The sequence below is a fragment of the Athene cunicularia genome (genome assembly GCF_003259725.1).
Source record: "Athene cunicularia isolate RWA chromosome 11 unlocalized genomic scaffold, athCun1 chr11_part1, whole genome shotgun sequence".
In the NCBI taxonomy this organism is placed as follows: domain Eukaryota; kingdom Metazoa; phylum Chordata; class Aves; order Strigiformes; family Strigidae; genus Athene; species Athene cunicularia.
The window spans coordinates 12,789,893-12,805,082 of NW_020799113.1; the positions used below are offsets into that span (position 1 = coordinate 12,789,893).

General features: G+C 40.8%; 1 protein-coding gene across 2 annotated transcripts in view; it reads right to left on the reverse strand.

The window, feature by feature from the left end:
- Positions 1-15,190, reverse strand: part of ZNF423 (zinc finger protein 423) — a 193,140-nt gene that overhangs the window by 87,509 nt on the left and 90,441 nt on the right. For both annotated transcript variants that reach the window (XM_026856820.1, XM_026856818.1), the window contains 2 exons: positions 10,165-13,388; positions 3,308-3,392 (listed from right to left, as the gene is read on the reverse strand). In XM_026856820.1, coding sequence (XP_026712621.1) covers positions 3,308-3,392; positions 10,165-13,388 — 3,309 coding nt within the window. The remainder of the gene's footprint in view (positions 1-3,307; positions 3,393-10,164; positions 13,389-15,190) is intronic.

Genomic DNA, 15,190 nt, shown 5'->3' on the forward strand with positions numbered 1-15,190 from the left:
CCCCGCCCTGAAAACGTTTCTAAACAGATCCCTTCCCTGGCTAACCACAGCTAAGGAGGTCTGTTCTGCTGCTTACAGCCCTCCTACAGGCCCCAGTGTAAAATGAAACAAAACATCTACCGCTTACCTCCTCTGGGGATGTATCCAGCCTTCTCCTTCCCCAGGGACCCTGTGCAGGACCCAATGTGCCTCTGTGTTTGTGCACAGGATATGAAGGGCTAGAGTGCAGAAGGGTAATTTTTCAAAGCAGTGTGTGGGAGTAGCACTGGAAATTCCCTGCATACTGCTTTGAAAAAAATAAACCCCCTACCTCCATGAATTATGAGCAGGGCCTCCGACTCCAGACTGAGGAGCAGAGAAATTGAAGAGGGAGGCACAGTCAACTTAACTGGATGCACTTTAAAAAATTACTATGTAAGAAATAATTGAATTCTTTAATCATATTACAGACACTGATACTTAAAAGGTGTCGCTGCTCCAAAGAAGGGATTCCTTTGTTGACAGTCACTTGAGCAGAATGAAACTGTAAGTACTTAGGCTATCTCAACTATTGATTTTGTGTTTCTCAAAAGTACAAGAAAGTTCTGCTGAGAGGTCTTGGATTATCAAATCCAAGGGTTTTTTTACCTAAAAATTACACGTCAAGGCTAACTTCATTGTCTTGACTCACTTCAAATTCAAAAGAGAGATAAAAATCTCTCCCTGGAAATGCTTATCCTACTCAAACTCTTATCTTAGATTGGTATCAATCATTCATTTTCCCCTGACAGCATCTCAATGACTGTATTAAACCAAACACCTTAATTTTAGATAGATACAAGTTCATTGAGATGAGTCCAACACTAAGCTCCCCTCAGGAGACGGAGTCTGAGGGCAAGTTCCCCCCCTACCCCCCAAACACCCACATGTTCACCCTGGGATCTCAGTGCTCCACCAGCACAAACAAATACTCATCTGTAGATCTTAAATTGACAACAATTACATTAATAACCCTTGTGACAGAGGCCTGGCCTGCAGAAACAGCTATATTAGCTTCTTTCTCTTGCTGCCCATCTGGCTAGACTCGGTCTAACACAGAGAAGGGAAACTCTTTCACTTCTAATTTTTTAAGTGATAAACCAGCCTGAGCAGTAAGGAGGTACATGGCAGTCTCTCCTATGGCCTGAGTAAAGGATCAAGGCTCTCAGGTTTTGAACAAAGGGCAGAGGAACAAACCCGAGAGGCAATCCATCACTCTCCTTGCTATTACTGACTCAGCACTATGCAAATTAACACCAAAAATCTGCACAGCATTTATTGCTTGAGAGATGGTGACATCTAGTCTCTCCTTGCCCCTTCAGTATTCCCCAGTAAGGAACAAATACCAACAGCAGACTCACTGGCGATGCCTTTTCGGAAGCAGTCACATGTCCTGAAGGAGAGGGGGGCCCAAGTGCCTTGTGAACTGAGATGCCCAGAGTTGAAGGAAGCTTGGCTGTATATTAAAGATTTCTATACTTTACTCTTTCCTAAACTGCACCATAAAAAAAAGCGATGACTTGAACTTAATGAACATTCTCAGTCCGTATCTCATCAAAGCGACACAAGACATGACACTACAATGGAATAATCATAAATTTTCTTACCCTATCCTGGTATTTACAATGTTCTAGGTGTATGGAACTGAGTTCATATGCACCTTTATGTTTATACAAAGTTCTTCCAAATATGTATAATAACTTATGTACAGCTCCAAGGAAACAATAGGTACACTTTTCACAAACAGCAGCACCACACTTTTCTCAGCCTCCTATGCCTTCTACCACTGTTGTTTTCCAATAGCACTAATAGTAAACCATAGTCATAGATATATCATCGTGCGTTATTCCAGACACAACTAATTTTAAATTTCACACATTGTTTACTGTAAAATGAAGAAATTACGTCTTTCCAAAAGGAAAAAGTATTCTCTCAAATCAAGTAGAACCGTAACTCAGCACTTTATGACCTTTGTATTTACAAATAATTTATTAGCTATTGGATCACAAATTAAGTTGAAACAAGTGCTAAGCTTGCCTAAGGACTGCTTTCCTTCAGGCTTCTTAAAAAAAAATTCTAGGGGGGAGCTACATGAAATCACTATGGTCCAATTAACAAGGATCTCACTCTTCAAGCTTGCAAACAAGAGATTACATTAACACCTGCTACAAAAGCAAACATTTTTAGATATCTTCATCTTAACCTGCTTGACATTGACTTCAAACTCCTGCCTGGCTCTCAGATGAAAATTATTGTGACTGACATGTATATTTTTCATTTGGGGGTGGGGGTGTGAAGACTGTGTCAGTCCATGTTTCTCTCGCTCTGGTATTTATACATAATTGACTTCAAAGATAATAGGAGTTAGATACATTCATTGACAGGAGAACAGTTTCCTAAATGTAAAATTGTTGAAGAAAAAACATTATGCTTATGGGAGATAAATGCTGCATGGGAACATATGAGACACATAGAGTGCACTGTAGAGGGTCCTTAAAAGAATCTCATCCAACATATGCCTAGAGTGGCATGTGTAACTCCCTCCTTTGTGGTCTATGCATCAAAATAAACTGACCTCTTGGGCCAACACATATATTTATAACATCTGTACAGACAGGAAAAACATTTCTTTGCATTCATCAGAAAAGCAATCATACAGCAGCAGCAGAAATACAACCCATCAGATTACCATAACACTGTACTGCAAACTCTTGCAACAGGACTGTAGTTAGAAGGCAGCAAACAATGATTTTTAAAACACTTGTATCTCCGAAAAGTTGAACTTTCTGAAGTCCAGAATTGTTGGGAAAAGAAGAAAAAAACCCCACAGAAATAACTCTGTAAGTGTTTTGTTTTGACAATGTTCCTCAGGAATTCACCACACTTAGCTGGGAAAATGCTAGCAGTTAAATCTATTCAATGTCATGACATACAAAATTGAAACATAATTGCTCCTAAGTGGTTGACAACTGGCAAGTACTTTTTACATGGATAGAGAGAAATTTATGCTATCAAATGGAAGATACTGTCAAAAGTTTGATTTTAATATAAATGAAAATGCTACATGAAGACTCAAAAGGATAAGGAAAAAAGCTCAGCAGTAACACTTTTATAACCACATATTTAAAAAGCTTTGAAGTGAAGAATCATTACATCAAAATCATTTTCCTTGAAAGATAAAAAAAAAAAAATTACAGCATGAATATTAACAAGTTATTAGAATAGTGAATTTCAAAGAGTAGCAAAAAACAAGCAGCCGATGAGTGGCCTAGTTTAAAGAATGTCTTACCAATCATATGGTTAGCGACATGGATTTGTATCTCTCTCTCATTCTCAAAGGTCATCTGGCACTTGATGCACTGATAGGTCTTTTTCTGTTTAATAACCAAAAAGAGATTAGAGAAAACTGCACTGTAGCATAAGGCAAGTGTGATCATGAATACAGCATGTTATGTGCTTCAACTTTCTTCCACTCAGGCTTTTTCTGCTCATATATATATTCCCAACAAGACACCAAGTTGGGGGAGGATTTTCTGGGACCATGAATACAATCTCTAATTAACAGCTTCCTTTAAGAGAATTTTTAATTTCAACTTTAAAAATTTCAAATGCTAGTACTTGAAAATCTGATCAAGTACTTGAGCCATAATCAGATTGCTTCTGTCATTTAACCCATTGCAGTAAAACTTCCTCCATTTTTAGAAAAAGATCAACTTTCTTCTTTAGTTAAACTCAAAATACACGAGGCAAAACACCTATAGTTACTTGGAGAAGTGAAGGACAAAAGGAAAAAAACACATTTTGTAATTGTCTCCTATCAGAAATCCTGGAAAAACTGCATTACCACAAAGAATTGTTTCCTAGCACAATCTGTTGTGTATTTTCTCCATCTCAAAGTCATATCAGGGAGGCTTAGCTGCAGAAGTCAGGAGATAGTGTGAAGAGGCAATTACATGAACCATTTATTCAAATAGGGAAAATGGGGTTTGCACTCACATTGACAGTGGTGCATGTACTTGTGCAACATGACAGGAAAAAATCCAAGAAATCAATTGTAGAAAATAAAATGCATGTGGATAAGTTTGACACCCAAGTTAGGAAAAAAATAAAATATGAATGCTAAGCTTTTGTACACTTGCAAAACCTCTTACTTCCCAAGGCAGGAGTACAGTGCTTTGGTCTAATGTGCATGCTCATTTACTGCATGGGAATATGCTATCTAAATAGACATCTTTTGACATGCTATTTAGAAAAATTGGGCCTTTTATACCTACTTCTTCCTAGATAATAACTCCTACTGCAACTCTTGCCACCAGGCATGAGCATGAGCACACGATCTGTATCCTTATGGCTAGAGTGGATGGCAGCAGAACGTGTGTGAAACCTCTGTGTGTTGGTCACAAGCTCAGGTAGCTGAGAAATGGAACCCCAAGCCGTTAGCCCTGAGAAACCCAATTCAGTAATCAACACCCTCTTAACTTTTTTGAAGTAAAATATTTTACCGGTATTTTTTGTGCACTTTTAGATGCACATTATTTTTTTCTTAGAGCCTCCACCCCACACCTAGGTACAGAATCCTATTTTTAGGACAGCAGTAAAAAGTCAGAAGTTTTGAGTTAGACAGAGGAGTTGCTGTCACCTCCTCTGCGCATGGGATCCAATTTCCTTGAGCACCTGCTGAGGAAAGAACAAATTAGGTGCTGCCAAGAGCTTCTTAACTACTTCCCATGTCATCAATGGCAACAAGTTAGCCTGCTGGAGGTTAATGAACATGCTGTAATACCATAATAACAAATGCACCCGTCTATGGATGCTATGCATATTCCATGAATTCTGTACGCAGTATGTGTTTGCACATAGGCAGGGCTTTCTAGACTAAAATAACAATGGGTGATTAACACAATAATAGGAAGAAGGCTATAGTCCATTGGCCGAAACCTGACACAGCCAACCATATAAAAGAAAATAGTTTGGATTGGCTAGTTATCCCTAGGCAGCTCAAGAAAGTATCCTCTTGGAGTCCATTCGGAAATCAAGGCTGTTAATGGAAAAGCAGCTGGATTTCTGCAGCACTCTTTCTTGGGAATCTATTTCTGCAGACAGGCACAGCACACATACGTACGCATGTCCTCTCAAACACACTGGCATACACATGCTGAGGGCTGCTAACTTTAAAAACAAAACAAAGCAAACACAAAAAACCTTGGAAGTGAAGAATGGGATTGGGCAGGGAATGATTCATGTGGTCACATTTAAAACTTGAACCCTTCCTCTCCTTTAAAACTTCAAAGCTATGTGCCTTGTTCAACACTTACCTCTGTTATGAGGGTTCCCTAAGTAACCAGCTAAAAAGAACAATATTTCAGCTCAACTCTATTTCAAACCTTTAAAGTTATATTAAACACAGAAAAATGATTCATTTTTTTAATTGATTTTGGTGCTTCTGAAAGCTACTTACTAACAGATCTGGAGACAGGATGTCTTTGTTTATCCTCAGACCCAGTGCGAACTCCTCCACACCATTTCACAAACTTATAAAACACTCTGCTTGGCGTGACCACCCCTCAGAGAAGACGGCAGATTTCAGACTTCCTCTGAGTATAATCTTTAGCCTCAACTGAGGCACATGCATGCAAAAGAGCAGTTTAACTGAGGCAATGGGTCTTGTGGTAGGGTACCCTGCTTGACAGGGAGTGAGGTTAATAAACAGCCTCATACAGGCCACAAAATAACTATAGATAGATTAGCAGCTAAATGTTTATGCAAGAGATGGAAGAGCTGGGTTTTTTGGCTCATTAATATTTCTCTTTAGAAGAATGTCACAAAAACAGACTTCCACTCTCACTAGTTTTAATGCAAGGTTGTGTTATTTGTGGTACCACATATGATCTTCTGCTACCATTTTTGTGGATATTATGGCTTCACACACATTATTAATGGGTCAGTTATATCTTTTTTATTTTGTCTTCACAAGTGGTGACAACAAAGGTGCCCAAACTCTGAGGACCTAACAGTCTAGGTGACAGCATCTAAGTGACATAGGAGACCAGATGAGCAGGCCTTCAGCTGAGACCTTCATCCCCACTAAGTCAAGATATTTAATTCTAATCCTGGCACAAAATAGTAGTAATAACAACAGAGGGTTCTGGTTTCTTTTCTGAAATATCTATTGTTCCCATGGGTTTTCCAGACTGTCCTCCTTTAAATCTGGAAATGGTTTCCTGTTCTACAAAGAAAATATTCCTCCATTCAAGTGGATTTACAAGGGAAGAGAAGGGGTGTGGGGGAGAACAAAGAGAAGTAATTGAGTCCAAGAAAGTATGCAGGAGAAAAGTCCAAGCATTTGCCACCGTCAGTGTTAAACAAACACTGTTCATGATAACTATGGTACAAAATAAGGATAAATCTGTGTAAGAGAAAGAGCAGCTTGAAACATGACTTTCCAGTATTACAAGGGGCAATAAGAAATCTCAATACTAAACAACCAGTCATGTTTCTCAAGACATGCACGTTCCTCTAGAAGACATGTTAAAAGGAATTAATAAAATGTATTCAGAACTGAAGCTCCTGTGCACAGAAATATGTTCAGAAACTTGAAAGCATTACCTCTGGTGTAACAGAATAAAAAAAGGTCTTGAGCTATACATGTGCCAGATACTGGAATGGTACCTCCACTTGTGATGCTCATCTAATAAAAAAACTTGTAGTCCTATCCAAACAGAATATCTTGCATAAAGCTATAAGAATCAAGCACAAATTGATGTTAGAGCAATTGTTAGAGCAATCTTTTTCTATTAAGGTATAATTTATTTATTCCTTTTTGTGAGTTCCTTATGGAAGACCATTGACTTGACTTAAAATCCTCCAATGAAGATGCTGCTCGGTACACAAGGCAAAAACCTTGTCCCTCTGGAAATCTCTTTGTTGACCATCGTGACTAGTCCTAGTTAGATGTCCTAGAAACAAAGGTGATCAATTCACAGATACTTCTTCCTGGTTGTTTGCCATACTAAAATGTGAGGAAGACAGAATATAGCAGCATTTTCAAGGGTTATGTCGTTTCTTCCATTTTTATGGATAAATAAACCCCAAACCCCAAAACTGCCAAGCAATTCTGGGTGGTTTTTGATCCTCATCTAGATGTCTCTAACTGATTTTCAGAGCAAAACCTCCAAAAATTCAATAGTTAAAAACCCAAACAAAATACAACAAAATATTCATACTCCCTTTGTGGTGTTGAATCCATGTGCATATATACACAAATACATACAGTAAAAAGGAATTGTTCTTCTTCCCCTGCTCAATCTTCTTTTGTTCCCAAATATTTTCACTTTTTATTCATATTTATTTTCTTCCTTTCTTTCATTTTGGGGTTAAAGCTTTATATAAGTTTTTTTCTGAAATTCCTTTAGGCTTCCACACTCACTTCTTCAATTCAAGAAGTATAACTGCTGGTGGAGTGATTTTCCAACATCGAAAGAAGTTACGGATTTTGTATGTCATCATCATCTTTTCCATGTGCTTGGATTTCATTCTGCTTATTCTTGTTTACTCTAAAACATTTACACACTACTTAAAATCTAGTCTCACTATATTTTCTTTCTGACTGTACTTTGTCCTAATCTTCAACTGCTTTTCTGTTTAAGAAAGAAAAATCAATACAGCGTTTAAAAAAGAAATGTAGAAGTGCTCAAGAATTGGAAAGAAGCAGCTCTTCTCTGGACATCTGCAGATTACTCTACATGCATTGTGCACTTAAGATTGCTCCAGTAAAATGGTATTTTACCTGTGCACAGCATGCTAACAAGGTGACAGGAGAGATCGTGTTCAACTTGTTTAGCTTTGCTATGAAGCCAATGAAGTTAAATAAATGCTGTTCTTGAAATACAGATATTTATCACCATTTAAAAGACAGTATAATTCTTTGAAAACGCCTGGGCTAGACAGATACAAAGGGCACTCATTGCCTTGAGAAACCTGAGTGAAACACCAATAGTTTCACATTAACTGATATCAGAATTCAGGTCTTGCACCTATAAGGGTAAGATAATGAATTATTCCTAATATCACTATATTTATTCCTGGGATGCATACCATAAAGGTCTCCGATATTAGCATATGTGCAGGCCATAGACACCTGTTGAAGGTACCATTTGCCATCATCGTAAATGCTGATTTTTCATTATCTTATTCAAAGGAACTAAGGCTTTTCCTCATGGGATGAAATTCAAAGCATTTACCTTATTGAAGAACTTAAAAATCTCCCCTGAGAGAATAAGTATGGAATCTGCCACTGAAAAGAAGGAGTTAAAGAAAGAAGAGCAAGCAGAAAATGGCAACGTATTCTGCTTTTGATAGTTCATAGGAAAGAAGAGGTGATACTTAAGGCTATAGGCACAGCCATACGAAGTAAGAATTAGTCCTACCTAAGCAAACAGTTTTAAAGAATTGAGAAGGAAATAAAAGGCTGAGAAGGAGGAGGAGGAAGGAGAATGACCTGACTAGAGCTCCAACTGAACTCTCAAAAGGTATCACACCAAAGGGGGAATATTTCCATTCCTCATTCTTCTGCAGAATTAGGTGTGTGTGCCTGGAGGCTTAGTCACACATTCACTGCATGGAGAGGGAACAATATCCAGTTGTTTTACTAAAGAAGGAAAAAAAAAGACAAGACATCAAACTCTCTCTGGGGTTCTCTCAGAAGCCTGGAGAGGGGTGTTGAGGCCAGCAGGTACCAGGACAGGCAGTGCCATGCTCTGAGCTGGCCATGCACAGCCTGGCTCGGCCGGACGCTGCTCCCCGCACGCCCCAGCGCTGAGCCACAGCTAACAAATCCTGCTGGGGACAGAGCCTGCACCAGCTCTGCTGGAGGCATCTCAGTCCTCAGGATGTACTTAGGGTCTTCTCTTACTTAACTGAGCCTCTGGTGTTCTAGCTGAATGGTATTTTCAGGTTCTTTTAATGCAGTAAGATGTGTTTGTGGGTGCTTTAATTAGCAGATTGACATAAACAGGCATCTACAGCTGGAATTATTCATTAGGAGTTGGGTGCCTAATTTCCTTAGATACTTTTGAAAATCTCACCCCATCATGTTTAATTAAAAATGTCAGATGATATCAATACTCAGATGTGTCTGCTGTTAGTCTCCCGAGAAGATTTCCAAAATCTACTTCTCATTCCATCTGTTCCTGACAGAGAAAGGACTGACTTGGCCCATTCTTGAACCAAAACGTCAACAAACAATTTAAAAAGACTATAAACTGCAAATGATATTAATCTCCTGAGTAGGCTTCTGAAGCCTTACTTGGATCTGTGTGCTCCCAAGTATCTTGTAAGCTAAGAAATGGGAAAGCAGGCTATCTGCAAAAGTTAAAGGAGAGCACACTTACATGTAACCTGCATTAGACAATTTCCCAATTTGCTAAGAAAACTACTTATCTTACAGGAGGGCCATGAAGAAGATCCTTTTAAAATCACTTTTAAAATCATACACACACACACACACACACGTATGAGCACACACATACGCACGCAGACATCCAAGTAGCCTCACAACATTCACTTTGACAGACATCCATAAGGACAAACTCTTTAGCACAGAAATTTGTTTAGGTGAGAATTTGGGGGGTAGGGTGGAATTCACTAAATTTTCTCCTCAAAAGTTCCTTTATCCTCCTGCTCATGTTTAGTTCCCTGGTAAGAAATAATCTCATTCCTCAAGTATGACAGATCAGAAATTTTTTTGTTTGGGTACTCAGCATCTCCTTTCCTCATGGTAATACCCCAGCTTTTCCAGATCTGCCAGTTCAGTAGCATCAGAATTCATGGACAAACTCAATCCCCACTGTTCAAGTGTCTCAGCTCTCTGTTGGTAAATCTAGGGCAGTTTTATGACGAAAAATCTGATGCGCTGCCACTAGGAATCAAGAAGCCTGCAAGGCTGTGCAACACCTAATTTTTCTATTGTGTTACTCTACCTTTCCTCATGTTTTGGTGTTTTTTATAGTAGTACAAGTAATTTTATAAAGTGACAGTTTAAAAAAAAAACAAAAAAACAAACTAAACCAACAACATCAGATTAGTTCTCAGTCACATGGAACGTCTACATTTTATCCCTCGGATATCTTAAAGTTCAGATGTACTTACTCTGGGAACAGGGGACGTCTGGGTACCTTTCCTTTGGCCACTAGTCTCAGGTGTCAGGTCTCGGTGGTCTACCTGAATGTGGCTCTCTAGGTCTTCAGCACTTTCAAATTTGACACTACATTCTGGACACCTCAGACTGCCACACGGTCTCTCATTCACCTCCTGTGGAGTCAAGCCCGAAGACTGTCCATTGGTGCTCCTGGTCATGCATCCAGCACACAGGCCATAGGGAAGGCCATTCACATCCAGCTTTACCAAGTCCTGCTTATTACGGAACTCCTTCAAGCACAACGCACACTTGTAGAGTTTTTGCAAGGCCTGGCCATTGGGCGATGAGGTTGCAGAGTTTCCTGCCAATTTCTGCATATGGAACGTCCCATGAATTTTCAGCTCAAGGGTAGAGGTGACCGTCTGCATGCAAACAACACAGCGAAACCCGGTGAGGGAGTTTCTGAGATCTGGATGCATCTGGCAGTGCTCGATAAATTCCTCCTCACTCTGCAGTGGCATTTTGCAAATCCGACACGTCCCTGTATCCAAACTCTTGCTGTGAGTGACTTTGTGCTCCGTCAGGGTCAGGAGTGATGGGAAGCGTTCCCCGCAGATGGGGCACATGTAGTGCTTAGCTGGGCCTCGATGGGTCTGCATGTGCTCTCTCAGGCCATTTTCTGAGAAAAAGGTCCTTGAGCAGATATTACACTTGTGGCTACCTTTGATAAATTCTGCTTTCTTCCTAGAACAGTCATCCTCACCAGGCCTGATGTTATGATCTCTCAAACGATGGTTCTGCAAGAGGACCTCCATCGTGTAGGCAGCCCCACAAATGTCACAGCCATACATGGGCTCAGAAGCATCTACATCATCCTCACTGGCTTCATGACTGTTGGAAGTATCTGGATTCTTCATTAACATGTTCTGAATATCTGCCCCTTCTGTCTTCTTATTTGTTGGGGTCATGCCATTAGCTGTACCATTCTCAGCGCTAGCATCAAAAACACAATGTTTTTCCCGCAAGTGCTTTTCAAGCAAGATGATGGCATGAAAAGCTTTGCTACAAAACTTACAATTGTATTTTTTGCTGTGCGTTGTGATGTGGCACTGCAGTTCTACCTCTGTGCTAAAGGTCTCACCACAGAAGATGCATTTGTGAGACTTTGATGGATTCCCCAAGTGACTATGCTTCACATGGATCTGGAGATCCACCTCCTTCCTAAAATCCCAGTTACAGGCTGTGCAACGATACATCTTCTTTTCATTGCTGTGTTTGACTGCCAGATGCACTTGGATAGATACCTTGGAATCAAAAACTTCTTGGCAAAGGGTGCAGTGATACAACACAAAAGTATGCATGTCCAACAAATGCTTCTGCAGATCATCCACCGAAGAAAACTGTTTGTCGCAGCTTTCACATACATAATGAGTTGAAGTTGTCATGTAATGTACGGTGAGATGTTGCAGAAGAGACTCCTGGGAATCAAAGTCCTCTTTACACTGAGGGCAAGACTGTTTCCTCAACAGCAACTCCAAATGCAACTTTAAATGGGTCTGAAAACTCTCAAAATTTGAGAACTTTAGATCACACTGATTACATGGGTATTCACCATTAGACACTGAGTTTACGCTAGCAGAAAGCCGTTGCCTTTTAGGGGAAGAGACTTCAACATCAGAAGAAACTGGACTCTGCTCTGCTTTTGACTTCTTATTGTGTGCCAGAGGAATGTTCTTGTGGTTTTCTTTAATATGCTTTGTAAGCTTCAGGATGGAGCCAAAAATGGGGGAGTTTGTGCAATAAGGGCATGAATAAACTTCCATAAAAGACTGTGTTGGCTGAATGACAGGGGAATCCAATTTTGAATTTCCTACATTGCAGTGAGTCTGCTGAATATGCTCAGTCAAGGTTGCTTCGGTCAGAAAGCCCATGGAGCATTGGTTACAGAAGAAAGCGTTGTTGCCATCTTGAGGGGTAGCATTTGGGCCACAGTGAGTAATACGGATGTGTTCCTGTAAGCTATTGATATCTGCAAACATCTCTGGGCAGTAGTTACAGTGAAAGGCAGAAATGTTGCTAAACTGCATCATGGGATAGGCATGGTTTTTGTGCACCTTTCTCACGTGTTCATTCAAGTTGTACAGCGTAGGCATGGAATCAAGGCAGATCTGGCACGTGTGGCTTTGTTGAGGTTTGTCTGCATGAATGGTCTTCAGGTGAATCTCCAGAACAGCAAGGCTGTTGAAGTCGCGCTTCGAGCAGTATGGGCAGCTGTAAGTAACTTTAGACCAGTTCTGGCTTTCCTCTCTGTCCACAGACCTGATTTTCTTTTGTCCTCTCAACGGTTTTAAGGTCGAATCTGGGGTGGAACCTCTTTCCACCGATGCACTGGAGTCGGGCGTTGCGCTGCTCATGGACGCCACACTCCCCAAGACTGGGTCAGGGCTGATGCTGTGATTGCTGGAGTCAGGTTGCCTGTGGCTGTCCAAGTGGCAATAGACTTCCTCCACTGAAGAAAACTGCTCTGGGCACATAGGGCACTTGTGTTTTTTGTTGGCATGGGCTTGATGAATGTGTGAGAGCAGCGAGTTTTCGTCTGCAAATACTTCAGGGCAATGAATACACTGCAAATCTGCCTTCTCGGAAAGCTGTGGGTGGCGTGTCATTACGTGCTTCTCCAAATCTTCAGTCTGACTGAATGTCTCTTCACAGTAATCACACATAAAATCATCCTTCTTCACCTCTTTCTCAGTCTTTGCCATATGTTCCTTGTTCTTTTTATGAGCTTGCATGTGACTCTGCAATGAACTGGTAGATGAAAACCCACGTTTACACACAGTACACTTGAACGGTTTGCTGGAGCTGTGGGTTTTCAGGTGAATTTTGAGGTGGTCGCTGCGAGAGAAGGCAGCCTCGCACTCATGGCAATGGTACTTTTTATCCCCTGTGTGAAGCTTTATGTGGCGATCCCTACTTCTCTTGTGCTTAAAAAGCCGGCTACAGTAGGTGCATTTGAAAGGTAGTTTGTCACTGTGGATCTGCTCGTGCCTTTTAAGGTAGCTCAGGCGAATGAAGGACTTATCACAAAACTGACAGGGATACGGCAGGCCAGTCCCCCCTTCCTCCTCCCCGATGCCGAGATCACACCCATCTCCTATCATCTGAGTGGGTGATGCAACATCTTTGCTGGAGGGAGATGAAGCCACCCAGGAGAGTTGTGGGTCGTCATCACCATCTGTAATGGGAAAGCAGAAAGGAGATTAAAAACAATTCCCAGTGCATCTGTGAAATAAGGACAAAGCTCTCAACAACACTATGGGCTTCTGCTACTACAGCATTTAAAAAAAAAAATCAACTAAAAAAACCCCTCTTGAATTTCAAATGAGGTTTGAGAAAGAGAAATAAAAATATATTTGTACACATAATTCACAAATATGCCAACACATAGTATTAATAAAAAGCATTTTTCTTTAGCAGGTTTAACACCTGCTCACTGTACTGTAAAGCAATAAATGATGAATAAAGAAAGCGAAACACAATGTGCAATGAAGCAATACAAACATTCCGAAAAGCTACAGTGTTAAGTGATCACCTGTGATTTTGTGGGTCTTTTTAAATGCTACATCAAGGTGATTTTAAGTAATGTCTCCATTAAACACAATCCTTCAGTTGTGTCTCAAAACTGTAACAGAATGAAAGGCTGCTCAAAAGCAGAGTCAAACATCTAGGTGAAATAAAAGCATCAGATTTGAGACAGCTCAAGAAAATCAGAGAAGAGATCTGTACATTACCACATTCATTCATATGAAAGGTAATGTTGCCTGCTAGGTACAAAAACAAACAAATTAAAAAAGCCCAGAAAATCACCATTGGAGATCTCAAGACATCACAAAAGAATCAACTTCAGGATAAACCGACAATGGCCCAGCCTCTGTTATAATAACTATTTCCTTTGCTCAATACGAGGCTTTGGAAAATATTTCATAATTTGATATTACCATAAAGAAACACAGCACCAACTCCAGCAGCAAAACAGTCATTTTAGGAAAAATACATAAAACGTTGGCTGCTTTCATAGACAGAATTGTTAACAAGAAACAGAAGAGAGTGAGTTCAAATATCCTAATTCCAATAAATACGGAGATGTTGAGAGAAGCAAAAATGCCACTAGTCCGATATAACACTGAACAATGGAATGAAGCAGAAATAAAATGCATATAAATGAGGGAAGGCGCTGACCACATATACATTTGGAGATTCAAAAAACGGAACTGGTTATCCATATACATTGTCCTTATAAAACATTTAATGTTTCTACTTCAGCTCTTACTAAAACAAACCAATAAAAAAATCCCCAACTGTGCGTGTAGGCTGCCACACGCGCACTCCTTGTGCCTGCCAACTACAGAGTCGCCAGGCGGAGAAGAGCACATGTACAGCGGAGAAGCTCTCAAAGAAAGGCTCGGCTAATGAGGATATCACCACCGTAAGAGGCTAGCTCCTGTGGCACCGTTTGCTTTGGCAAAGACCTTCTTTTTCATCCCAGGAAAAAAAAGAGAGCGGTGCTACCTTGGAAAAACTGAACCAAATAATCACACACCAAACAACTTTTACCGCGCGATGGGGCACACGGTGGGGCTGCCGCTTTTCCAGGATGCGCAGGTCAGGTGCCCGCTCCCCTCGCCCCACGCTCCCCCGTTTAATTAAACTTCCTACTCCAGAGTGATGCTGGACACCAAGAATGTGCTTCCTCCCACTCCCAAAATGCACCCTGGCTCTCAGCAAGCACCGGTGCTTCTAAGATGCTCAAGATCTTTGTGCTCAACTAACTCCTCTGAACCAGGCCAACCCTGAACCTAAAACACAGACAGCGAGCCCCTGATTTTGACGTAAATTTTCCTCAGGCTTCATTCCCCCGACCATGAACCGGCCTCCCTCTGCAGCTGCAACAAAGCCTCACGTTCCCAACTGAAGCCACCTCCGCTGCCCGCCCCGCTGCCGGCGCAGCTTCGCGCTGCCCCCGGGGACCCCCCGTCC